This window comes from Heterocephalus glaber, unplaced genomic scaffold (assembly GCF_053883595.1).
Source record: "Heterocephalus glaber isolate CG9 unplaced genomic scaffold, H.glaber_assembly_v1.0 deba00000331, whole genome shotgun sequence".
In the NCBI taxonomy this organism is placed as follows: Eukaryota; Metazoa; Chordata; class Mammalia; order Rodentia; family Bathyergidae; genus Heterocephalus; species Heterocephalus glaber.
This window is the reverse complement of record NW_028258142.1, coordinates 10864757-10892658: the sequence shown is the minus strand read 5'-3', so window position 1 is coordinate 10892658 and position 27902 is coordinate 10864757. Positions and strand designations below refer to the sequence as shown.

Genomic DNA, 27902 nt, shown 5'->3' with positions numbered 1-27902 from the left:
GGGCTGGGGATGTAGCTCAGTAGAGCCATGCCAGCCTGGCAAATGCAAAGTCCTGAGTTTGATTCCTGGTACCCCCCTCAAAAAAAAAACCCAGTAGAACTACCATATGAACTACCAGTTATACTCAAAGGAATTAAAGTCAGTATACTGTACAGATATCTGCATATCCATGCTCACTGAAGCAAAACTCATACTAGCAAAGCATGGAATCAGTCTAGGTACCAATCTATGGAAAAAGAATTATCTAGTATATATAAACAATGGAATATTATTCAGCCATACAGAAGAATGAAATCTTGTCAGTTGCAGGAAAAAGAATACACCTGGAGGTCATCATGTTAAGCGAAATGTGCCAGACTCAGAAACAAGTGTTACATGTTTTTCCTAATATATGAAATCTTAAAAAAAAAGAAAGAAAGAAAAAGAAATGAAAGAAGGGACATTATTAGACAAGAACAAGAGAATAAAAAGTAGAAAGACAGGTTTACAGTAAAGTAATGAGGGAATGGGTATGACCAAACCATGTAATATCCATGTACAAAAATTGCCACAGTAAAACCCAATATTTGGTAAAATTAACATGTAGTAATAAAAATACAATGATTAAAAAATATAAAATGAATCTATGAAGACCCTACAGAGCACTAAAGTCCCTAAAAGAAAACCTGATTTTTTAAACAATTTTATTTTATTGGTACATTTTAGGTATATAATATGACATTCATCATTGGAAATTTGCACATTTATATAATCTCTCTTGGTTCTTATTCTTCCCCTGCCCTCCCTTCAACTCCTCCATCCCTCCCTATTTACAAAGGCTTTGTTTCTATTTTTTCATTTTCTCATTAATTCCATTCCCTTCTTTCCTCTCCCCTACCCTTCCCACTTCCCCTTCCCCTTTGCCCCTTTTCTTCCTATTTCACATTATCTATTATACCTTTTAGTTCTTGTTTACACTTTGTTTCTCACACTAGAGAAACTATTCGGTATTTACACATGTGTGTTCTATTTATTTCACTTAAGAGTATGGCCTCAATGTGCATCCATTTTAGCTATAAATGTCTCTAATTTCTCATTTTTTATGGCTGAGTAGTACTCCATTTTAAAAAAAAAACACATTTTCTTTATCAAGTCTCCAGTTGACGAGCAATTGGGCTGCTTCCAAGTTTTAGCTATTACAAATTGTGCTGCTATGAACATGGGTGCAAATATATCACTGTGGTATGATTCTTTTAAAGGCAAACCTGATATTAAGTGGAAAAATTTGCTATTGAAACTATTTTCTGCTGTGTGTGGTGGTGCAAACCTGTAATCCCAGGACTCGGGAGGCTGAGGCAAGAGGACTACCAAGAGTTCAAGGCCAGCCTGAGCTACACAGTGAGTTTAGGTCAGCCTAAATTATAGTGAAATCCAGTCCACTCCCACCCAAAAAAATATATATATGTAAAACTTTTCTTCTACTTAATGTTATTACCAATATTTCCTCAAAATTATTTTAATATCTGATTATAAAAGAGGATTTATAATACTAGCTACTAGATAATCAATGATTTATAATTTCACTGAGCTACAAGAAATAGCGTCATCAATTCATTTATATCTTATATACAAATTCTGAACAAGGTAATCTAAATCAAATCATGATAATAATTTTAAGTTTTTTAAAAATTTTAACTTCTTTACTATATGTTGCCAAATTGTCCTTGCAAAAAGTATACCAATGTACATGACTAACCAGGAAGTGAAAAGGTCCACAGCACCCAAGCCAATGCCAAGGATTATCAATGCTAAAATCTTTGCCAATTTTATAGGCTATTAAGCAAATAAAACTAGCATTCTGTAGTTTGTCCTTTTATTCCAACTTAAAAAACTGTAACTAAAGATATATATAAAGATTATTTCTAGCAATAGCAGCCATATTAACAGACACAGAACATGTAGTAATCACATTAATAGACATGCTAAAAAGAAAACAAAATTTCATTTAATTTTTTATTAAATTAGAAGCATTTCATTTTTATTTCTGTATTACAGATGGATAGACTTATACAGAGATTACGTCATACAAAGTACAGAGCAAGAAGCATCATACTCTAAATAAAGCTAGTAAACAACCCACCCCTACTGATTTTTTTTTTCCTGTTACTGGGGATTTAACCCTCAGCCTTTCCACTGACCTATATCCCCAGCCATTTTTATTCTGAGACAGGATCTCATTAAGTAACCAAGTTCTCATGTTGGGCTAGAACTTGTGATTCTCCTGACTTAGCCTCCCAAAGTGTTGGGGTTACAGGCATGCACTACCACACCCAACTCTATTCCATCCTTAGTATGGTATCATCACTAGCACATATAAAAACATACAAAAAAAGAGATAAAATCTAAACATAATTACTGTTATGAAATCCTTCATGTACAAAAAAACTAAACTCAAAAATAACTGCATAACTTTTAGGGAAAAGAAATTTAGAAATGAAGGAAAATCTCCAAATTATATCATATGTAGATATACTTCAATAAAGTACACACAATCATAAATATATATTTGAGAACATTTAGAAAGCAATGGATGGGGATGTTTTGCTTTCAATGTGCTTTACTACATTTTTTATCTGAGCAATATTTTTCTCAATTTTTCTCTTGACCAACAAATGCCCAAAATTACATAAAATGTAACTGTAAAATCTATGTTTCACATTTGAATAAAAGAATCAAGATACATATTTACTATTATGACAAAAGTAAATGTTTTTTGTAGTACTTACCCTAAATAAACAAAGGCTGACACATTTATATACTTTTCGACTCCCACAAATACTAATGAAATAAACTAACATGAAAATCTCATCTTGGCACATATAATTTAACTATAATGAATTATTAATTCTGATACACAGATAAAAGTTAAGTAGAAGCTACTGGTTAGTATAGTAATAACAGTGTGTATCTAAAGTAAAAATTTCTTCCAAAGAATCATTATATTATCAATTCATTTCTTGCTTATACACTACTGAGACTCTTCCCCTTTATATCTTTGACTCACATGTTTGCATTAACATTCAGTGAACCTCAGCAACATCACTTCTAAAATATGGGATGAATTACCATTCCTTGAGTACAACTGGAGCACAAGAGATGTCTCTACCGATGCCTATTGAATCTAAATTAATTAATCATACCAGAAGTTTTGATCTTTTGACATTAATTTTAAGCCAACTACTTGAAACATCATTTTGTCACTGCTGACCTCAAAAACACAAAAATTCCTATAATGATGGCTCACTTTCTTTATGCATACACTGTTATCACTGATCAGAGCCAATTTTACATCCATTTGCAAAAGGGATGTGCAATGCCCTCAATGAACTCTGAGAGCACATGAACCTGTGATGTGAAAGGCAGCCAAGAAAGAGACATATGTTATGAAGTTCTAAATAGCCTCACTAAAGGAAAAAAAAAATGATAGCCCCACTTTTTTTAAAGAAATCATCAAGATCTTATAATAAAATACATGTGTCAAGGACACAATTACTTACATCAGATTCTAGTCCAAGTAGCAGTGGTTACATTTCAGATAATACATAAATGTGTTTACTGCAATGAACAGCAGTGATGCAAGTAATCCCAAACATTTCTGCCACAATGTGTGAAATGCCAAAATAGATGGCAATCCACTAAAGTGAAATGTAATCTATACTAAGGTAAAGGTTTATACCCAAGTGCCAGAGATAAGCTACATAGATAAACGCCTTTCAAATAAAGGTTGGCCAGGGTATCCTTGAGGAAGGCCCATGAAACATTGTCACAATATGTTTTTTAAATTTTTATTAGTACATGTTTGTGATACATAAATGACTACTTCCATTGTGGGTATTTGATACATATACATGACACATCTTAATTCTTTTTACATACTCTTCCTTTCTCCCTCTTCCCTCTTGCAAATGGGAAGGGGACAAAAAGACACCCCACTTTCATGAATTTCCATCAGAAAATTCATTCTGATAAGAATGGTATTCAGTTCAGCACTACTGTTTTGTTTTTAATATTTAAAAATTATCATTATATTAAAATACAGAATAGTGGGACAATAAATTCTTAAAGTGTCTAAGAATTATAGTATATTAGTAATAAATAAATGCTTTCATAAGATACACGAAGATTTTATTTCTAAATCTTCCCCCCAGATATCAGCTGACTTTGTTTTTCACTTCCTATTAGCGTTCTTCTGCCAGATATCTGCCTTAGTTTTTGCAACCAGTTTTTGCATATCATTTCACATGTCTATATTTCAAAATAATTTCTTTGAAAATGCTAATTTCACTGATTATCTTAAATAATTTATCACTTATTTTAGCCATGTCAAATAACAAACTTCAAAAGTCATTTGATTTTTTTGTTTAGGATTTCTTTTTTGTTCTGTTTTATTGGTACCAGGAATTGAACTCAGGACTTTGCCCTTGAGAGGCAGGTGGCAGCACCACTGAGCTAAATCACTGGCCCTGTTTAGGATTTCTTTATCCTGAATACTGGCTGCTACCTAACACTTACCAATTTAATCTTAAAGTATGACAGAGAATAAGCCCTCCTGATAGAAGAAGCTTAAATCACCTCTGCTTACCTTTACAGTATGTATTACTAGTAGTATGTATTATTAGTTATACATACCACTAGTAGTAGTAATAAATGAAGACATAAAGTAAAAACTTTCCAAAGAAAGGCTTGATAGCATATAAAGTCAAACAAATTTAATTTACCAAAAATCATTTAAAATTATCTTAACAGCATACAGTACTATAATCACCTAGAACTATGTTAGCATTTAAGGTTAATTTTTATAATTACAAAATTATAATTATGAAATTATAAAATATATATCAACACTCATACTAGAAAATTCAAAATCATTTAAATATGTTTCAAAGGTCTTAACAAATTTAACAAGACTGAAATCATATCCAGTGTCTTCTCCAATCACAATGGTATGAAAGCAAAAATTAATAGTAAGAATTTTAGGAAATTCTCAAAAACATAGAAATTAAGCAACATGCTCCTAAAACACATTAGAAGGATAATTTTAAAACATCTAGAGACAAACAAAATGGACACTGAATGAACCAAAGCTTAGAGTATGCATGAAGGAAATTCACTCAATAATACCTACATTAAAAAAGATCTCAAACAACTTAATATTACACCTCAAGAAACTGGAAAAGCAAGAAATTAGCCTGAAGTTACTAAAAGGCAGAGAACAATAAACATCACAGCAAAACATGAATGAAATAGATAAGAAAAACTATTTAAAATATCAACAAAATCAAGAGTTCATTTCTTGAAAAGATAAACTAGATTAAGAAATAAAAGAATATTCAAATAAATGAGAAATGAAAAAGCAGACATTGCAAATGCCTTCCAGAAACACAAAGGATCATGAGATTACTATAAATAACTATATGCAATAGCATTACATAATCTAGGAAAAAACGGGTAAATACATACATGCTACCAAGACTGAATCATGACTAAATAGAATAAAAAGGAGAAAGGACATTAAATTAGTAACAAAACATCTCCTGTCAAAAAGGAACCCAAAGACCTGAAGGCTTCACTGCAGAATTCTACCAAACGTTTAAAGAACTAATACCAAACCTCTCAAATTGTTCAAAAAACTGAAGAAGAGGAAACACTTCTAACCTCATTTTATGAGGCCAGCAATACTCTGATACCAAAGCCAGACAAGAATACAGGGAAATCACAGGCTAATATCATACCTGAGGAATGTAGATGCAAAAAGCCTCAGCAAAATATTAACAAACCAAATCCAACAGCATGTAAAAAGGATCATTCACCATGACAAATGGGATTCATCACATATCAGGACACATCCAATGATACAAGGATGGTTCAACATAGTGCAAATATATAAATGTGATACACCACATTAGCAGAATAAAGGGGAAAACCTTACAAGAAACAGAATAGATATAGCAAGTGCATTTGACAGAATTTAATTTCTTTTCATAACAAAATATCTCAACGATTAAGTATAGAAAGATTGTACCTCAATACTTACAATAAAGGTCATTTGTTACAAGTCCATTGGTGCCATCATACTCAGTAATGAACGTATGACAGCTCTTCCTCTAAGATCAGGGACAAGACAAGAAGATTCCATTCTGACCATTTCTACTCAGCACAGTATTATAAGTCCTAGCAATAGTAAGTAGGTGGGAGAATGGAATGAAAAACATCCAAATTGGAAAGGAAGAAGTTAAACTATACATTTGCGAACAATATGATCCTAGAACAGGGAACACTAATGCTTCTACCAAAAAAAACTTTTAGACCTAATAAATTCAGTAAAGTTGTAGGATACAAAATCAGCATACAAAAATCAGAAGTGTCTTTGTACAGAAATAAAGAAATGAAGAAAACAATTTCATTTAAAATAAATACAAATAATACTTAGGGAAATAATATTGCTAAAATATCCATACTACTACTCAAAATGATCTACAGATTCTGTGTAAACTCTAACAAAAATCCAATGACATTTTTCATCAAATAGACAAAGTAAGCCAGATGTGATAAGGCACATCTGTAATCCCAGCACTGTGCGAGGCTGAGGCAGGGGGATAACAAATTCAACCCTACCAGGTCAACTTAGCAAGACCCTGTCTCAAAATAAAATAAAAAGGGATAGGGATACAGCTCAGTGTAAAAGTTGTGGGTTCAACTTCCAGTAATGAAGAAAAATAAAACAAAATGAAATGAAAAGAAAATCCTAAATTTCATATGGAATCACCTAAGATCCCAAAGAGTCAAAGCAATCCTAATTATCACACACAACTTTAAAATATACTACAAAGCTACTATAATCAATACAACATAATACTCACATAAAAATAGACATACAAACCAATAGAAAAGAATAAATAGCCCAGAAGTAAATCCACACATTTGCAGTCAATTGATTTTCCACCAAGATGCCAAAAACACATAATATAGAAAGGCTAGTATCTTCAATAAGTGGATAGTCATATACAGAAGAATAAAATTAGATCATTATCTCAGAAGATATAATAACTCAAAATAAAGACTTAAATAAACACTTAAAACTATAAAATTACTGAAAGAAAACAAGAAAAACTCCATATGTCATTGGTCAGGCAATGATTTTTTAGATATAACTAAAAGTACAAGCAACAAAAAGAGATAAATGGGATTACATCAAAATACAAAGCTTTGATGCAGCAAAGGAAGAGAGTGAAGAAACAACATATGGAATGGAACAAATCTACAAACTATACTACTGATAAGAAGACAAATCAAAAATTCGTATAGAAACAGAAGAAACCTAAAATAGCAAAAGTAATCACGAGCAACAAAAGTAAAGCAGGAAGCATCACAACCCAAGACATCACCAATGTCTTTGGAGGGTAAATCTCTCCCTCTGGCTCTTCCACTATCTCTTTGCTTCCAGCCTACATGAGATGAGCAATATTCCTGTCAGGCCCTTCTGCCATTACGTTTCTGTACTAAAGCCACCTGTCTATGAACTGAAATGGTGAGCCAAACAATGTCTCCTTTAGCTTGCAGGTGTCAGGTATTTTGTCTTGGAAAAACTGACCAATTCAGGATAGGAGTGTAAGTGCAATTAAGAAAAATGACATAGGATAAAGGGTACAGATATATTAGATACAATGGTCTGGGAAGACTTCTCTATTAAGTAACATTTGAAAAGAACACAGAATTATATGTGGACATCACCCATGTGAGTGTGATCAAATTACATTAAAAGACACACCCTTCAAAATACTACCCCCTCAATTCCATCAGTTCAGTAAGTTCTTTTGGATGGTTGTTGGTTGCATTGTTGTGGTTGCCTCAAACTCCTGAATCAATGTAAAATGTATATCGTTCATAGTTCTTTCGACTAGAGAAGAGCCAAAAGTTACGGGGTGCCAGATCCAGTGAATAAGATAGATGACAACACACCATAAATGTTTTTACAAGCCTACCTATTTGTCTGATGGCACTTGGGAGCAGCATTCTCTATATTTTTTATTTTATCTCACAAAGAATCTTATGAAAGAGAACTTCCAGAACTGCTTCAGAAAGTGGCAAGCACAATGGGATATGTTTAAAGAGAAGAGGAGGATTTTGAGAGGGAACAGTGACAATGTGTCTTCTTTGTAATAATTTTTAAAAATTTAAACATGGACTGGGCCAGGGATGTAGCTCAATGGCACTGCGCCTGTCTAGTGTAAAGTCAAGTGTAAAGTCCTGAGTTCAATCCTCAGTATTGGAAAAAAAAGTTTAAACATGGACTATATTCCTTTTTCTTTTATACCAGGGAACAAACTCAAAATCTTATGCTTGCAAGGCAGGCAGTGGAACCACTGAGCTAAATCCATGGCCCTGGACTATATTTATACATATATATATATATACACACATATACATATATATACACACACACATATACACACACATATATATACACACACACATACACACACACACACACACACACACACACACACACACATATATTTGGGGGCAGATCATTCCAGTTAGAGAGAAAAGAGCAAGCAGGTAGTTTGAGTGCTATGTCTGAAAAACAACTAGGAGGCCAATGTGGCTAGAACAGAAGGAGTGGAGTACAGTGGCAGAAGATGAGGTCAGAAGGATATTCAGAAACAAGCTCAAATAGAGCCTGGTAGGGTACGGTTAGCACTCCGGAATTTTATCTGATCGGGAGAGGAAGTTCATGGAGATTTTGAACAGATGACTGTAATGATGTAACACAAGTGTAAAAAGATCATTCCAACAGCTGTCTTGAAAATTATAGGTGGCCAAAAGTCTTCTAGACTTAATAACCAAATTCAGTAAAGTAGCTGGTTAAATGGTCAACACACAAAAATCAATAGCTGTCCTCTACATGAATAACAGACTCACTGAGAGAGAAATAGGGCAAATAATTCCTTTCACAATAGCATCCAAAAAACTGAAATACCTAGGAATCAACCTAATGAAAGAAATCAAAGACCTCTTCTCTGAAAACTATGGCACTCTGAAAAGAGAGATTGAAGATGATATCAGAAAATGGACAGACATCCCCTGCTCCTGGGTAGGAAAGATCAATATAGTGAAAATGGCCACACTTCCAAAACTGCTATATAGATTCAAAGCATATCCAATTGAGATCCCAGCAGCATACTTCATGGACCTTGAGAAAACAATCCAAAAATTCATTTGGAACAAGAAGAGACCCAGAATAGCAAAAGCAATTCTAGGTAACAGAGACATGGCAGGGGGTATCACAATCTCCAACCTACAACTATACTACAAAGATACTGTGATAAAAACAGCATGGTACTGGCAAAGAAACAGACCTGAGGACCAGTGGAACAAGATGCAGAAATAACACCAGACACACTCAGCCATCTCATCTTTGATAAAGGAACCAAACACCCTCACTGGAGGAAAGATAGCCTCTTCAATAAATGGTGCTGGAAAAATTGCGTTTCAACTTGCCAAAGACTACAACTAGACCTATATCTCTCACCATGCACTAAACTAAAATCACAATGGATTAAAGATCTAAATATTAAAACAGAAACGATGACTCAGCTGAAACAGAGGTTAAGTAGAACTCTTGAAGACATTGGTTGCGGAAAAGATTTTATGAACAAAACCTGAGTTGCCTGTGAACTAGTACAAACAATCAACAAGTGGGATCTCTTCTTACTAAAAAGCTTCTGCACTGCAAGAGAAACCACTAACAGTGTGAAGAGACAACCCACAATGTGGGAACAAATTTTCACCAGGTGTCCCTCAGAGAAAGGACTACTATCTAGAATCTATGAAGAACTTAAAAAAACAGACCTCCCAAATTTAAAGACCCAATCCAAAAATGGGCATCTGAAATAAACAAACATTTCTCAGACAAAGAAGTAGCAATAGCACGTAAACACATGAAAAAATGTTCAACATTACTGGTCATTCGAGAGATGCAAATGAAAACAACACTGAGATTCCACTTCACTCCAGAAAGAATGGCTGCTATCATGAAATCAACCAATAACAAATGCTGGCAGGGCTGTGGGGAAAGAGGAACCCTGCTCCACTGCTGGTGGAAGTGTAGACTGATGCAACCTCTGTGGAAATCAGTATGGAGATATCTCAAAGAACTAGGACTGGAAGTCTCATTTGACCCCACTATTCCCCTGCTGAGTATCTTCCCCAAAGAATTAAAAGAATCATACCACAGTGATATATGTGTACCCATGTTCATAGTAGCACAATTTATAATAGTTAAAACTTGGAAACAGCCCAAATGCCCATCAACTGGAGATTGGATAAAGAAAATGTGGGGTTCTTTTTATAAAGTGGAGTACTACTCAGCCATAAAAAATGAGAAATTAGAGACTTTTATAGCTAAATGGATGCACATTGAGGCCATACTCTTAAGTGAAATAAATAGGACACACATGTATAAATATCAAATAGTTTCTCTGGTGTGAGAAACTGAAAGTGTAAATAAGGACTAAAACGTATAATAGATAATGGGAAATAGGAAGAAAAGGAGGAAAGGGGAAGGGGAAGTGGGAGGGGTAGGGGAAAGGAAAGAAGAGAATGGAATTAATATGAGAAAATGGAAAAATGGAAACAAAATCTTTATAAATAGGGAGGGATGGAGGGGTTGAAGGGAGGGCTGGGCAAGGGTGAAAAATTAAGAACCAAGAGAGATTATGTAAAGGTGCAAATTTCCAATGATGAATGTCATTATATTGTATACCTAAAATGTACCAATGATTAGAATGAATAATCGATAATGCAAAATAGGTAGAAAAGGTCCAAAGGGGTAGGGGTAGTGGAAGGGGCAGGGGAAAGGAAAGAAGGGAAAGGAGAAATGATGAGAAATGGAAAAAATGGAAATAAAGTCTTTGTAAATAGGGAAGGGTGGAGGGGGTGAAGGGAGGGCTAGGAATGGGGAAAAAATAAGAGCCAAGATGCATCATGTAAAGGTACAAGTTCCCAATGAGAAATGTAAATGTACCAATAAAACAATAATAATAAAACCTAAAATGTACCAATAAAACAATTTAAGTAATAAAAAAAAGAATAAAAAAATTATAGGTGGCATGGGTGGAAGCCTGACAGTCTACAGTAACCTAAGGTGGGATGGCAGGTGGTAATGACTGTAATGACTGACCTGATAAGAAGTGTTCAGTTTTCTTTCACGCACACACACTCTCCCTTATAGGGTTTGCGTATGACTAAACATGGAAATTAAGGTCATAGAATATAATGTAAATATTATAAAATATGAAAAGCAAAAATAATATAATAAAGTCAAGAGATGAAAAGAGTAAAGATAATTAAAGTCCAAACACCACAAGCGCAGTCAGAAAATAAATGACAAGTAGGAAATAACTACAATTCACATCATAGAGAGCTAATCTCCCTACTTTATAGAGTTCTTCTATTTCTTCTATTATATGTATTAGAAAAAGAATACTATCAACCCAAACATGACCGGAACGAGCAAGGTCACCAAGGGATAATTCATGGAAAAGGATAACAGAACCTCAAATAAAAAACTCTCCACCTCACTCAAAGTAAGTTACATACTTATAAAACCACAAAAGCAAAACACACACATGCACATATACCACATATCTCTGCAATGTGACAAAGCAATTATAATTCTAGGAATTTAGTCTGTAAATATAGTTGTATGTGTAAACTCAAGCATATTCCATAGTTATTTTTTATTATATTTTAATAGGTTATGAAATAAAGGTTATGTTTCTTGTAATTAACTGCAAAGCTTCCTTAATGCCAAATGTTTATTATTAAAATTGATGGTTATTAAGACCTCACTATGTGTAAGGAACTACAGTACATGAGGGTATGTGATTATGAACAAAGCATTTCCTAGTTTCATTTGTCTACAGTAAGGGTGAAGATAATAAACATCTAAACAAAGTTATACACATGCCAACATTCATATTCATTAAAATTTCTAACTTTCAACACATAGTACTTTGCATTTTTATAGCGAATCATCTCTTTTAGCTTTGCAAATGTATTAACATACAACAGAACACTGTCTTATAAGGTCTATTATCTGTTAGTACTGTATTGGGTGAAGCCTTCTTTTCTAATTCTTATACATTTTTTCTTTATTATTTGTACAAAGGTTTATCTTTGCTAAGTTAGTTAAATTCATATGGTATTTGCAAATATAAACATAGAAGAACAAACAAAAGAGCATAAGCTAGCTTCTTCAGTTCTTAACAAGTTCCTTTTAGCTTCTTGGGTTCGCAGTAAGTTTCTTAGAACAGTTAAAGATTTGAGAATAGGGGGAACTAGAAGTGTAAATAGTTCAATAAGCGTTAAGCACTGTTTTACTCATTCTTTCCAACCTTACCAACATTATTCCCCTCTTGCTTCCTTCTGTCATTGCTACCTACCTCTCCACATTATTGAACCATGCCATCCCATTACCCTACCTTGACTGAGATCTCCACTTAAAAATAGGTGCAGCAGAAAGCTCACATATAGAACAAGTTCTATTAAATACCAGAAGGGATGGTCTCATTCTGTCTGTATAATTTTAATAAACATAGCCACAATCATATAGAAGGCCATGTTGTTATGGGCCATTCATTATAAGATGAGACCTACTAAGTATAAGCTATGTAATGATTATCCTTTTACATAAATGGTTTCTACAAATAAATTGCTTCTCAAATCAAAAACTCAAATTCTTTAACACTTACATGTCTAAGGAGTAATTCTAGAATCCAGTTTAGAAGTTCAACTGGTGGATTTTTTCTATGTTCTTTTATTAACTTCTTTAAAAAATGTACAATATCTATTAGCAGTTTCTCATCTTCAGTGCAAGCAGGAAGCACCTGTAAAAACCTACAATAAGGAAGACAGTAATCATGATTTCTAGCTCTTTGAGATATACATCTTATCACTGCTCATCATGGATATAAGTATTCAACACACTTTCCATGATCATACTATTTTTTAGTTACTACTCTAGAGGCCAAATGAAAATGCACAAATCAAGAAAACAGGGTATATGCCTTCAATAACTCAAGCCTACAGTGGAGAAACCATGTGACCAATTAACTAATACACCTGGAAGTGATAAATAACATAAAAGATAAATGCCAAATTCTGAAGAAGTGCCAAATTAATGCCAAAGAGAAAAATAACTGCCTCTAACTGACCTGAAAAAGTTGCTCCTTCATGCCAGAATTGTCATATTTCACTGATTAAAAAAAAACAAAAAACAAAAAACAATAGTATTTCAAACATACTTCTGATCAAGCAGGAAAAATAAGGTAATAAGGTGAGGGCGGAAAAATATTACAAGAATGCCATCAGAATTTTTAACAAATAAGAACACTGAAAAAAGGCATAGGAAGGAATATCTTTGTAAGTTCAAGTAAAACATTTCAAATGAATTTTCTGAGATTCTTAAAATGGTACAAGAGAGCTATAAAACTAGTAGATAGGAAAATTTTCATAAAAAAAGAATAGTTTGAAAATGTGTTTTAAAAAAGACAATCAGGAGTAGAAGTGTAAGAGATTTATCTGTAGTTTTTTATTTTTAAAAATTGAAAGTATCTATGCCAAAATATTAATAAGAGCAATAATAATACTTAACACAAATTCCAGCACTTATTGAGCAGACCTGTGCCAGACTTTGTTCTAAGAACTTAAAAGTATTTTTTCACCGGGGATTTAGCTCAGTGGTTCCGCCACCTGCCTCGCAAGCGCAAGGCCCCAAGTTCAATCCCTGGTACCAAAAAAAAAAAGCATTTTTTTCAATCGTCATAAAGTTAGTAGCTCCATTTCAAAACTGCTCAGGCAGATATGGTTAAGTAGTTTTTCTATAGTTACATGGCTACCAAGAGTCACAATGTAAAAGCTAATTTAAACAGTACAACACCATGGCTATATGTTACATTTGTAGGATGTGATAAGGTAATTTGCCACTATTATTCTTTTATTTGTCTTTATTTAAAATCCCTACCTCCCTAAAATTACATTCAGCAGAGATGATGACAAGTGTCAAATTATAAAAATTGATATTAGAAAATCATTTCAAAAGGACAGATGAAAGAATGATTCTAATGATATGAAATACTACAACCATAAAAATCTTAAGTCTTCCATGATACCCAATGTGATCTTAAAATATCACCTCTGTAGCCTCACTTTATAATCAGTTCCCATTTTCTTTAAATCCAAGTATAATTTTCTTTCTTTCACTTGCTGAAAAACACTATACTAACTTGAGGGCTTATCATCGTGTGTGACATATTTTCTTCTTCCATTCTACTTAGCTTTTGTGCTTGGATTAAACTTTATCCCATAAACAACTCTCTCCCCACTAAGGTGAGATCAGATACTCCTCCAATATAGTTTCTGAACAGACTTCCCCTTGAAAACATTCTCAGTTTTGATTACACTTTTAGCTGCCTTCACTGCAAGTTCCATAAAAACAGGGACTCATCAGTTTTGCTTACTGCTAAATATCCTACTAGGGCCTGGTACTTAAAATGTCATCAATAAATGTTTGTGCAAGGATGGAAAAGCACTAAAAGAAAGAGGCAATCGTCCCTTTCTTCCCATCCTCTCCAGCCCATGCCCCATCCCCATAAAAGGCTAATAATAATAATGTCTAAATCACAGGGAGTCCTAAAATAGTATTAACAAGTGAGAGATCTGAAATAACTGAAAGCATTTAAAGCCTGAGGGGACAAAAAGTAGGGAAGAAATTAGTTATGTTTCAATAATTCATGAGTTATCACATATGACTACAGTTAGGATTTATTCCATGTGTGGTTAAAGGATAGAAATAACTAGGTAAGTGGTTCAAAAGAAGAACTTGCTATTAACCACACCTCAAAGACAGAATGATCATCTTTCAAAGGAGCTACTCATGCTGAGGGTACATGGCCACTTGACAGGGATATACAGAAGGGAATTCATTAAGTACACAGCTGATCTCTCAAACCCATCCAGTCTACACTTATCAGGAGCCAACTGTACATTATGCCATATGGCATATGTGAGGATATAAGAAAGAAAGTAATAAATCCAGGCATCTAGGTAGAAAAGACGTATTTATATAACTTCAACAATTATAAGTGGCAAGTCAGCTGTGTGACAATTACTGTGAAAATTACAATTCTATAATATATTACAGAGGATAAAGACCTGGCACCAAAGCTCAAAGATGAGTAGATATTTACAGAATAGTCAGGGAGTTAACTGTGCAAAGGCATAAAATTACAAAAAAGAAGTGCCTGCCCTAGAACTGTGGGAGATGGCAATACTGATTATGCCCAAAGCAAGCTGTAAGCAGTGCCGTCTGTAAAGAGTTAACCCCACAATTGGCTGGTTTGTAGAAGTGAGTCCAGCCAAAGCCTACACACCAAGGTCAGAGTAACTTGCACCCAAATTCCATTCCCACAATTAAAACCTTCTTACTACAAGGGCAATGTTCTAATTACAACCATATATTTTGACTATTCTGTTCCTAACTCAAGAATGTTTTGCCTTGTCTTTTATGAGCCTTGCTTACATTAATTTCCACAGAAACCACATGACTGTGCATCCTTGCACATAATTCTGCCCTTACATGTAGCTCACCTTTACCCCAATTGATTATCAATAAAAATTAGTGGCTTGGACTAGCCAAGCACCTTTGTCAGTTGCACAGGCAAAGGTCATCCTGGGGCCCTACTTTCTGTTTCTCCTAGTTCTGTCTTTTAAGTTTTTTTTTTTTCCAGGCCTTCATGGTACACTGAGCAGGAGAATGGAGCCTACTGCAGAGGTTTCCAGTCATGTTTCAGGAGTCCCCAGTATAGAACAGTGATGGAGAACCTTTTAAAGCTTCAGTGATAGGTCCAGGGATTTAGCTCAGTGGTTCCGGCCCCTGCCTCGTAAGCACAAGGTTCTGAGTTCGATCCCTGGTACCAAAAAAAAAAGCTTTCAGTGATAACAAACAGCCAGCTGCTGCACCCAGGCCATAAGCTCTCCACCAGTGCCCTAGAATAGAATATTGTAGTTTCATAAAACTACAATATATGTATACTTCATAATACCACTGTATATGTTACAGCTGAAAAATTCAGCTGAAGAAGTAGCCAAGTACTAGATCACAAAGGAGTTTCTGTGCCATGCTACAGGGCAGTGATGGTGAACCTTTCAGGGCTTTCCACCAGTGAAATGTACTTAAGGTATAAGCACATAGTCACATGTCACCTGTGTATAGATATATATCTATCTCCAAATGAATATATATATTTTAAATTACCCTCAAAGTATATTTAATGACATAAAAATATCTAAAAGATGCTATTTTGAAAATATAAAATCATTCACATGGTTCTCTAAATTGTCTAAAGTGATACAATTTGAAATACTTTTACATAATACACAAAATTTTAAACTAAGCTTATAAAAAATAATCTCAATATTTTATAGAGTTGTAATTTACAGGGAATTTTCACTCTAAATATTTTTTTTTTCCTTTAAGTGCTGGCTAGCTTACTTGCCAAAAACTTGACATTCCTTCAACTGAGTAAAAACAAAACTAAACAAAAATTTCTCCAAGTTCCATCTATTTTATACACATATACATACACACACAACCCCCCCACACACAGACATGTACACAAACACACACCTCTATATACACTATTTCTGGGAGTAAAAATATTTAAATTTTTCTAAACAAGGTGGATTCTGTGATATACTGATACATTCTTTAGTAAAGCATACTATAGCAGAAACATGAGCATATATTATATACTGTGCAGCAATATCTGTGCTACACATACTGACCTTATAAACCAAATGAAACAGAAAAAAGTACAGTTGTCCCTCATCCATGGAGGGTTTGTTCCAAGACTCCCTGTAGATAATAAAATGTGCAGATGCTCAAGGCCTTTATAGGCAATTGTATAGTATTTGCACATAACCTAAGCACATCTTGTGTATATATTGCCTCTAGAGAACTTATAAGACCTAAAACAAGGTAAATACTATGTAAGAAGTTGTCACACTGCATTGTTTAGTGATAAAGTAATAAAAAAAAATCTGTGTCTGTTCAGTACAGATGTGGAGTTTTTTTAATTAGTACTTTCAATTCTCATTTGGTTGAATCCATGAAAGAAGACCTATCTATGGATATAGAAAGCTGACTGCACACACTATACGTAAATGCACACAGACTTGAGATGACCTGAAAGTAGAAGGGAGACTCTAGAGGAAAAAAAGAGTATAGGTGAGGGTAAAAGGACAGCAGATAATGGGGCGGTGGGGGGTGGGGGTGGTGGTGATCAAAGTATGTTAATGCATGTATAAATAACAAAGTAAAACTCATTAGTCTGTATGACTAATATGCATTAATAAAAAAGTAACACTCTACTCTTCACTTGTATTAGTCACAGGGTAATTCCACTATAAAAATGTGATGCTCACATACAGGTATTGCTACTAGGCAATTTGAACGTTCTAGGGACTTCCACTGACCTGCCCTGAGAACCTTTGCTTCAACGTAGTTTTGCAGATGATTTTTATAGTTTTAATACACATTATTAGCTTTTACTATAAAATTTTCTTGTAAGAAACAGAAATATGTCAAATTTATTGAGACTACAGAATTTATACATGGCACAGCTACCAGGAATATTTAAAGGCAGTCACCTGACATTTAACAGTGGACTAGTGAGTAGGGTGCTGATTTGCTGTTTGCTGATTTGCACGGTTTAAATATCCCCACTAAGGCCAATATCAAACTACAATGTCACACAGAGTTGGAATGAGAACAGAAGCACACAATTAGATAGTATTTCTATAAAACACATACAGTAGAAATAACCTCGTGAGCATAAATAATAATAAAATATTACAAAACAAATAGCAATGATTTTTAATATTCATTATCTTTATTTTCATATAATTTAATTGTAAGTTATATAATTTTTAAGAATAGCTTAAAAATCAACTTTCAAACATCCTAAAAATTTAGCCATCAGCTCTCACAGGAGGCAGTACTAGCTGACTCTAGCATATCAATAGAGAGAACCAATTGTCAAAGGAAAACTAAATAAGATTTCACATTTTGGAAACTCATTTAACCTAGCATTTTTTTAAACTGCATGGTTTAATAAACAAAGTTATATACTTTACACTAAAGTCACATGAAGACTAAAATGAAAAACTGGGTACAGCACTTGCTTATCTGTCTTCTTGCAAATGCAACCATCCACTACCAGTTAAATGTGCGAAATTTACAAGCTAGAGTCTTTCCAATAACTATTACAGTACCTCCACACGGCAATCACCTTCACGGAATTCAGAGTAAAAAGAAAAATTAGATAATTTACTTGAGAACAAAAGCAAACAAAACAAAACAGCCTTTGGCAGGTATACTGAATCTATTAATCAATTCTCTGATGTCTCAACTCATTTATTAGATGGACAGGAATAAACATTTAGTGTTTCATCCATGTCTTATGTTGATTATTTACTTTGGTGAAAAAATTTTCTAAGCTAGGATAACTAAAATTTTTTAAAGTTTACTACTAATTCTTTCAAAAATGCAGTGAATAAGTTAATTTTTCTCTTTTGCTATTAATATTTCTTACAGATAATAAAAATCCTGGAGTTTTGCTTTCTATAAAAAACATATCTCTCATGATAGCAACAATAAGAATATTTGCTCTTATCTTCAAAGAACTGAAGGTAAACCCAAATACAATTCAATCTAGGTCTTTGAAACTGGCAGGCTTCTGGTTATACTAACCTGTTTAGTGCACTGTGCCAAGCCAAGGACTTCAAGGTAACCCCACATGGGCTGGTTCCATCCTTTAAGGACAATTTGTCATTCAGAAGATAAAAACTCATCCTAGTGACAGCAGCCCTAACTTCCCTGTGGGCTGCAGCCTGAACAATAGAGTGGAAGCAGTCCTGCAGCCCACTAGCTGTGTGTGTTATCTTCAGAGTGAGGATGTCCACTGTGGATAACTTCAATGTATCTGAAAATCTAGACAAAAATTATAAAAGGGAAACATAAAACTATTTATATAGAACTTCACACTTATTTCTACTGTAAACTCTCATCCTGAAAATTGTTTTACTTTCATTTTCTTTTCATTAAAGATTGACTTATGGACAAAAGAAAACTGGTGTGTGCCAGTTTGAGTCTTATATTAGTATCCTAAGTATTTATATTGACTTTTTCCTTCTTACATAAACATAAAATAATTTTTATTACTAACAGTCTGACAGATTAGAATACTAAGATATGCAAAAGTAATCATCATAGTAATAACATTCCACATATACTTGAGTTTTACTCTAACCTAGAGCACTTTTGCTAATGATTTAGATTTATTAACTAAACAAACTTCATATCAAACTAATCAAACTTCAAACTTAAATTAGCAAAACTTACAATGGTCTTTCAAGGTCCTTTGTGTGGTAGTTTTTTTTTTTAAGTTCTTTTATTGGTACATTTTAGGCATACATTCCTTTACATTTATCATTGGGTGTTTGTACCTGTGCATGATATATCTTGGTTCTTATTTCTTCCCCATTACCTGTGCGCCCGTCATCCCTCCATCCTTCCCTATTTACATAGACATCATTTCCATTTTTTTTCCTTTTCTCATAGGTTTTTCTTTCCCTTCTTTCCTTTCCCCTTCCCCTCCCTTCACCTCTTCATTTTTGGACCTTTTTTCCTATTTCAAATTATCAATTATTCATTTTAAGCATTTTAACCCTTATTTACACTCTCAGTTTCTCACACTAGAGAAACTATTTGGTATTTACATGTGTCCTGTTTATTTCACTTAAGAGTATGGCCTCAGTATGCATCCATTTAGCTATAAATGACTCTAGTTTCTCATTCTTTATGGCTGAGTAGTACTCCATTTTATAAAAAAACCACATCTTCTTTATCCAGTTTCCAGTTGATGGGCACTTGGGCTGCTTCCAACCTTTAGCTATTACAAACGGTGTCACTATCAACATGGGTGCACATATATCACTGTGGTATGATTCTTTTGGGAAGATACCCAGCAGGGGAATAGCTGGGTCAAAATGGGACCTCTAGCCCTAGTTCTCTGAGGTATCTTCATACTGATTTCCACAGTGGTTGCACCAGTCTGCACTCCCACCAACAATGGAAAAGGGGTCCTTTCTCCCCACATCCCCGCCAACATTTGTTATTGGTTGATTTCTTGATAGCAGCCATTCTTTCTGGGGTGAGATGGAATCTCAGTGTTGTTTTCATCTGCATCTCTCAAATGACCAGTGATGGTGGACATTTTTTCATATATTTACTTGCTACTTTTACTTCTTTGTCTGAGAAATGCCTGTTCATTTCAGATGCCCATTTTTGAATTGGGTCTTCGAATTTGGGGGATCTGATTTTTTTCAATTCTTTATATATTCTAGATAGTAATCCTTTGTCTGAGGTACAGCTGCTAAAAATTTTTTCCCACATTGTAGGTTGTCTGTTAGCTCTGTTGGTGGTTTCTTTTGCAGTGCAGAAGCTTTTTAATAAGATGAGAGGCCAGTTGTTGATTCTTTGTGCTAGTTCCCGTGCTATTGAGGTTTTGTTCATAAAGTCTTTTCCTATGCCAATGTCTTCAAGAGTTCTACCTAACTTAGCGTCCAGCAAGTTTAGTGTTTCTGTTTTAATATTTAGATCTTTGATCGACTTTGATCTTAGTTTAGTGCACAGTGATAGGTATGGGTCTAGTTTTAATCTTTGGCAGGTTGAAATCCAGTTTTTCCAACACCATTTATTAAATAGGCTATCTTTCCTCCAATGATGGTGGTTAGCTCCTTTGTCAAAGAGGAGGTGACTGAGTATGTCTGGAGTTGATTCTGCATCTTTTAATCTATTCCACTGATCCTCAGGTCTGTTCTTTTGCCAGTACCATGCTGTTTTTATCACAGTAGCTTTGTAGTATAGTTTCATGTTGGGGATCGTGATACCCCCAGCCACGTCTCTGTTGCTTAGAATTGCTTTTGCTATTCTAGGCCTCTTCTGGTTCCAAAGGAATTTTTGGATTGTTTTCTCTAGTACTGTGAAGTATACTGTTGGAATTTCAATCAGCATTGCATTGAATCTATATAGTAGTTTTGGAAGTATGGCCATTTTCACTATATTGGTTCATATCGTCAGCAAATAATGACAATTTAACTTCTTCCTTTCCTATCTTTATTGCTTTTATTTCTTTCTCTTTTCTAATTGCTGTGGCTAATGTTTCCAGAACTACATTGAACAGGAGTGGTGATGGTGGGCATCCTTGCCTTGTTCCTGATTTTAGCATGAAAGTTTTCAGTTTTTGACCATTTAGTATGATGTTGGCTGTTGGTTTTTTATAGATAGCCTTAATCAGGTTGAGATGAAGACCTTCTATTCCAATTTTCTGTAGGGTTTTTATCATGAATGGGTGTTGGATTTTGTCGAATGCCTTTTCTGCATCTATTGAAATGATTATATGGTTTTTGTCCTTGACTCTGTTAATATAGTGTGTAACATTTATTGATTTACGAATGTTGAACCATCCTTGCATCCCTGTGATAAATCCAACTTGGTCAGGGTGTATAATCTTCTTGATGACCCTCTGTATTCTGTTTGCCAGTATCTTGTTGAGGATTTCTGTAACTGTGTTCATTAGGGAGATTGGCCTGTAGTTCTCTTTTTGGGCTGGATCTTTCCCTGGTTTGGGAATCAAAGTAACACTTGCTTCCAGGAATGAATTTGGAAATATTCCTTCCCTTTCAATTTCCTTGATGAGTTTAAAGAGTAATGGTAATAGCTCTTCTTTAAATGTCCTGTAGAATTCAGCAGTGAAGCCATTAGGACCTGGGCTTTTCTTTGTTGCTAAATTTTTTATTACATTTTCAATTTCACTCATTGTAATTGGGGTGTTTAGAATTTCTATATCTTCTTCATTTAACTTTGGCAATTCGTATGTATCTAGGAATCCGCCCATTTCTTCTGTGTTTTCCATTTTATTGGAGTATAGGTTCTCAAAGTAGGTATTGATGATGCTCTGGATTTCTGCTGGATCTGTTGTGACTTCACCTTTTTCATTCTTAATTGCACGTATTTGTGCCTTTGCTTTCCTTTTTTTGATAAGGTTGGCTAAAGGTTTATCGATTTTATTTATTCTTTCAAAAAACCAACTCTTTGATTCATTGATTTTTTGTATTGTTCTCTTAGTCTCCATTGCATTGATTTCTGCTCTGATCTTTATAATTTCCTCTCTTGTACAAGCTTTGGATTTGTTATCCTCTTCTTTTTCTAGCAGCTTGAGGTTCTGCATTAAGTTATTTATCTGAGTTTTCTCTGTTTTTGTAATATGGGCATTCACTGCTATGAATTTCCCCTTTGTGTGGTAGTTTTAAAAAATAATAAACACATGTAATCTTTAGAACAAAGTAAAAAAATAATCTTCAGTAAAAACAAAATCAGATGTTAATACAAAGTGAAAAAGCTATGTGACATAAAGAAAAAGTAAATTCTAACTAATTGCTTACAAGTACTTAACCATAAATGCTTATTTTTAAATATAACCGCTTACTCTTGGATTTTATTTTCGGAGTTCATTTGCTTCAACAGATTGTCAATCCCATGATGCCATGACAAGTTCCAAGCTATTTTCAGCATATCTGACACGGGCTTCAAGGTCAAATAATCAGCAGATAATGGCAAAACTATTGAGTAAGGACTCACAGCATGGTGGCCATGTGTATGTACTGGTAGATGATACCTAGGGACAATGTATACAAATAATTAAAAACTTTACAAATTATTAAACACTATTCAAAAAGAGGGGACTCAAGTGAATACATAATAATGCATTGTTATGCATTACATAATAATGCAAAGATCTCTCCCACAGTTCCTATTACAAAGTTATCATGGTTTATAGAATGTTTCAGTTATTCTTCTATCCTTTAAATTACCAAGAAACACATCATTTAACTGTTTCCTGAGGACTTACCACATCCTATGTTACACTAGACTTGTTGTAGAAATATCTAACACTCCTGAAGTCAGGGTCCATTCCATAGGAAACCAAACATAAAAATCTCCAGCTAACTCATGAATGCCTACTTTCCATCAAATATTGTTTGTTCCCTACCATTCATTCACAGTTACAGTTACAAGGTATGGCACTATGATATCCATTTGTACAGATGATCAAAATGAGACTTTTCAAACACACTAAAGGCATTGCCTATCATCAGAGGAAAATAAGTGACTTAATTCCAACTTATTTTCTATTGAGAACACAGGTGCATCATCAATAAACTCAACAAGAGAACCCAGAAATATTTTTAGATACAAGATGAAATTTAATAACAATCTCTTTTAAAGTTAATTTAACAGGACAGCACTGCCTAGAATATAAAAATGTAAAAGAATAATTTTGCTAATAAAATATATCTGAATTCCCAATTCACATATTTATGACTGATACTGGATAAATACAGTTGGGCAAGACTTTTAAGAGATACTTGTGTGTGCTTTTTTCAACTCAACTACTTCAATAAGAGAAACTAAGGCAGACATGTCTGGCCCACAGGTCTCATGTGGCCCAGAACAGCTAGTAAAGCAGCCTCATAAGACTGTAAACTTTTAACATAATTATGTGATTTTTTAGTGATAATTTTCATGACTGGATTGCTCAGTGCTGGAGTATGGACTGGGAAGGCAACAAGAGAAAGCTGTGTAAGGGAAGGCATAATGCAGGGCTAACTCCACCACCTGTACCCACCAGTCAGTCAGATCTTATATGTGCTTGAGTGACTTGGCAAGTGAGGCACAATAACTACTGATAATATTTCAATCTACCTACACGTGTGTGTGCCTGTAAAGGTAGGTATTTATTGTTATCAAGCAGACGTGTAAGTTTCCTTATTTACTACTAATGTTTTATGTGTAGCCAGAGATAAATCCTCTTCATTCACAGCAGCCTAGGAAAACCAAAAGGTTAGATCCCTATGGGCTAAGGCATAGTTTTATGTACAAATCAGCGAGCATAATTCAGTTAGTAAAGGTATTTTTTAATTGGAATTTTTCACTAAAAGTAACCAGGGCTCCTCAAGAGAAACAGCTAATGATACTCTAAAATAGGAAAATCAGAAGTGAACTTTGGGTATCTTTCTGTGCCAAGAAGCAAAGAAGAATCAAAAGACTCATGGGGCTATGTCAAAAGGAGCCTATTTAAAAGTAGTTGAACTGAACAAATCAGCAACAGTTTTAGTATCAAAAGAAGAATAAAGATAATGCGAGATCCTTATAAACATGAAAAATCCATAGTACACTGAAAAGGGATTGGTGAGGGAGAAGGCTATCTATTACATATAGAAAAGACAACAGAATGAGATCACCTTTTGCAGCCCCTAAAAAAATAACTAATATAGAAAAGATCATTGATGACTGCAAAATTACTAGAGAAAGACTGTTAGGTTATAAGATATTTATAGGCTTCAAAGTATCCTTGTCAGGTTACAGGATGTTCACAAGTCTAAAAGTATCATCTACATGAGAAAAACACATTTTTACACCAATAAAAACTAGTATTACAACCTTAAGTGATCAGTAAGCATTATCAATAAGAACATAATCATTCAAGTTCCCATCATGGAATAATATGTACAAAACTGGCCTATAAATATCAAAAGAGAACATAATGAAGAAAGACAAGAGGGAGATGGAGAGACTCTTTTAGGATAAAAAATAAATAAATCAAGAAATTTCCTTTCCAGCTGAGTGAAAAGGCTGTATCAAACTAATTTCCTACACAACAACTAGAAAAGCTAAGCCACACATTTTCCAAAGCTTTATCCCATCAGCACCTTCTGATTCCGAAGAAAATTCAGGCCTAACAGGGCACATAGAAAACAGTATTTCAGAACTTTTAATAGCCAAATGGGAGTAGGAATTTTTTTTAAAAATGATGTTTAGGACATGTCAAAGGGAAGAGAGAGTAACTATTCCAACCTACCAGTTTAAATTCCTTAAGAATTATGCTCAAGAGCCCTTGTGGCTCTCTGTGCAACACCATGGCAGTGAGCAAGAACAAGCGCCTTACGAAAGGTGGCAAAAAGGGAGCTAAGAAAAAAGTTGTTGAACCATTTTCTAAAAAGGACTGGTATGATGTAAAGACATTGGCTATGTTCAACATAAGAAATATTGGAAAAACCTAGTCACCAGAACTCAAGGAACCAAAATTGCATCTGATGGGCTCAAAGGTCGGAGTTTGAATTGAGCCTTGCTGATCTGCAGAACAATGAAGTTGCCTTTAGAAAATTCAAGCTAATTACTAAAGATGTTCAAGGCAAACACTGCCTGACTAACTTCCATGGTATGGATCTCACCTGTGACAAAATGTGTTCCATGGTCAAGAAATGGCAGACCATGACAGAAGCTCATGTTGACGTCGAGACTACCGATGCTTATTTGCTTCATTTGTACTGTGTTGGTTTTACTAAAAAATGGAACAATCAGATACAGAAGACCTCTTACGCTCAGCACCAACAGGTCTGCCGAATCTGGAAGAAGATGATGGAAATCGTGACCCAAGAGGTGCAGACAAATGACTTGAAGGAAGTGGTCAATAAATTGATTCCAGACAGCACTGGGAAAGACATAGAAAAGGCTTTCCAGTCTATTTATCCTCTTCATGATGTCTCTGTCAGAAAAGTAAAAATGCTGAAGAAGCCCAAGTTTGAATTGGGAAAATGCATGGGGTTTCATGGTGAAGGTAGTAGCTCTAGAAAAGCTACTGGAGGTGAAACTGGAGCTAAAGTTGAACAAGCTGGTGGAAACGAACCACCAGTCGAAGAGTCTGTTTAAAATCCAAATTTTTAATAGTGATAAATAAAATCCTATTTATGAAAAAAAGAGAATTACGCTCAAGAGCAAAACAGACCATCTTTTTCAAAGACTGAACCCCAACCCTGAATCAGCTCAGTCCAATCCAATCAAATTCCTTTGCTCATAATCTAACTGCTGCCAGGAGAAAATTCAATCATCTGTGAAGAAAGAGAATATCTCCATAGTCTCTTCAACTTTTCATTTGCTGTATGCACCATCAAAAATTGCTAGGCTTGTCAGGGCAGAATAAAATGAATGATGGCTTGATACTGAAGATTACCCAAAGGTCCACGTGCTAAAAGATTGGCACCCAGTGTGGTACTATTTGGAGGTGGTGAAATATTTAGAAGATGGGGCCTAGTGAGAAGTTCTAATGTCACTGAGGGTGTCCCTTATGGGGAACAGTGGGAGCCCAGGCTCCTCCTCTTCCTGGCTACTTCATGACGGAAGTAGTTTTGCTTCATCACAGTCCTGCTATGATATGCTATCCTCACCAGAGGCCCAAAGCACACGGAGCCACCAGCCTTAAACTGGAACCTCCAAAACCATGAACCAAATAAACTTTTCTCTTATAAAGATACTTCACTATAATAATGCAAAGCTGACTGATACAAAATAACTGGGGGATATAGTTATAACCAATATATCAGAGAAGGCCCAGATACTAAGGTTATCACAAAAGAACTATAAAAGTGATTGTGATTAGTTTTCAAGAAAGCACTGCATGATGGAGAATTTCATCAGAGAACAGAAACCCATAAAGATAATCTAATGGAAATTTTAGAAATGAAAAATATAAAATTCAAAACTCAATAGATAAATTTAATACTATACTGGTTATACCGGAAAAGTATGTAAAGACAGGTTTTAGGAAAATAATCAGACTGAAGCAAAAGGAGAAAAAATACAGAAGGAGTATCACATATAGGATATACAGTGGTATGTTAGTTCACAAACTTAATTCATTTCCATAATTCTGGAAAAGATAGCCATGTTTGTATTCAAGCAGGAAAGATGGTACAGTCATGTTCATTACCCAATGCAGAGTTCACAAACTAAAGCAAAATTCTGCCAAATGTTTCTGTTTGTGAACCAAATTGTTCACAAACAAAAGCACTTGTGATCTCAGATACCACTGCAGTTGTTTAAAATGTTTTTATTGGGAAGCCACTGGGCTGAGGTAGGCTCCAGTTTTTTATGTACCTACATAAGCAAACTAAAGTCCTATATAAACAATAAATTAAAACCAGAGACTTCATCAATCACAAAACTGCCATCTTTAAATAACCTTTAAATTGGGTCTTTCCACACTCACCAATCAAATATATTTTCTTTGTCTTACTTCTGTGTCAAGGTATAAAAGTTCAGGGCCCACATTGCTGCAGTGAAACTCTCTGAACCTCTTTGCTCAAATTTTTCTTTTAACAGAGCAAAATTATCTCATGTAATCAGAATCTAAGAAAAAAAAAACCTGGCCAAAAGCAGTTTTAAAGATACTAGCTAAAATATTTTCAAACAGCATAAAGAACATCTACTGCAATTCAATAACTCATATGTGTATTAAACAGAATAAATACAAAAACATTACACCTAGACTCATCACAATAAAAGACAGAGAAAATTTTAAAGCAGCCAGGAAAACCCAAAAAGTAACACACATATGAATACTGCTTTAATAATGAACATGTAAGGCAGTGGTGGAGAAACTTCTAGAGCTTTCAATGACGATAAACACCCAGCTGTGGCACAGGTTCCCCAGCATTGATGTAAGGTGTGCTGGGCCACAGAGGAAGGAAATTCTAAAATGCCTATATTTTCTTCAAAGAAGCAACAATATAACTGACAGCTAACTTTTCAACAAAGAATGGACTCTAACTGCCAACTCAAAATTCTATGACTACTGAAAATATTCTTTAAAAGTGGAACAAAATGATTTTTAGATTAC

The 27902-nt window shown here is 34.5% G+C and overlaps 1 protein-coding gene and 1 pseudogene across 11 annotated transcripts in view; one reads left to right on the top strand and one right to left on the bottom strand.

Annotated features, from left to right (window-relative positions):
* Nucleotides 1-27902, bottom strand: part of Rttn (rotatin) — a 210727-nt gene that overhangs the window by 117795 nt on the left and 65030 nt on the right. For all 11 annotated transcript variants that reach the window (XR_015443133.1, XR_015443131.1, XR_015443132.1 and 8 more), the window contains exons 24-26: nt 22653-22841; nt 18854-19093; nt 12795-12939 (exon numbers count right to left, since the gene is read on the bottom strand). Coding sequence is in view for 4 of the 11 variants with exons in the window: in XM_087191413.1 (XP_087047539.1) it covers nt 12795-12939; nt 18854-19093; nt 22653-22841 (574 nt within the window). In the remaining 7 variants the exon portion in view is untranslated. The remainder of the gene's footprint in view (nt 1-12794; nt 12940-18853; nt 19094-22652; nt 22842-27902) is intronic.
* On the top strand, nt 24864-25936 carry LOC106010823 (small ribosomal subunit protein eS1 pseudogene; annotated as a pseudogene).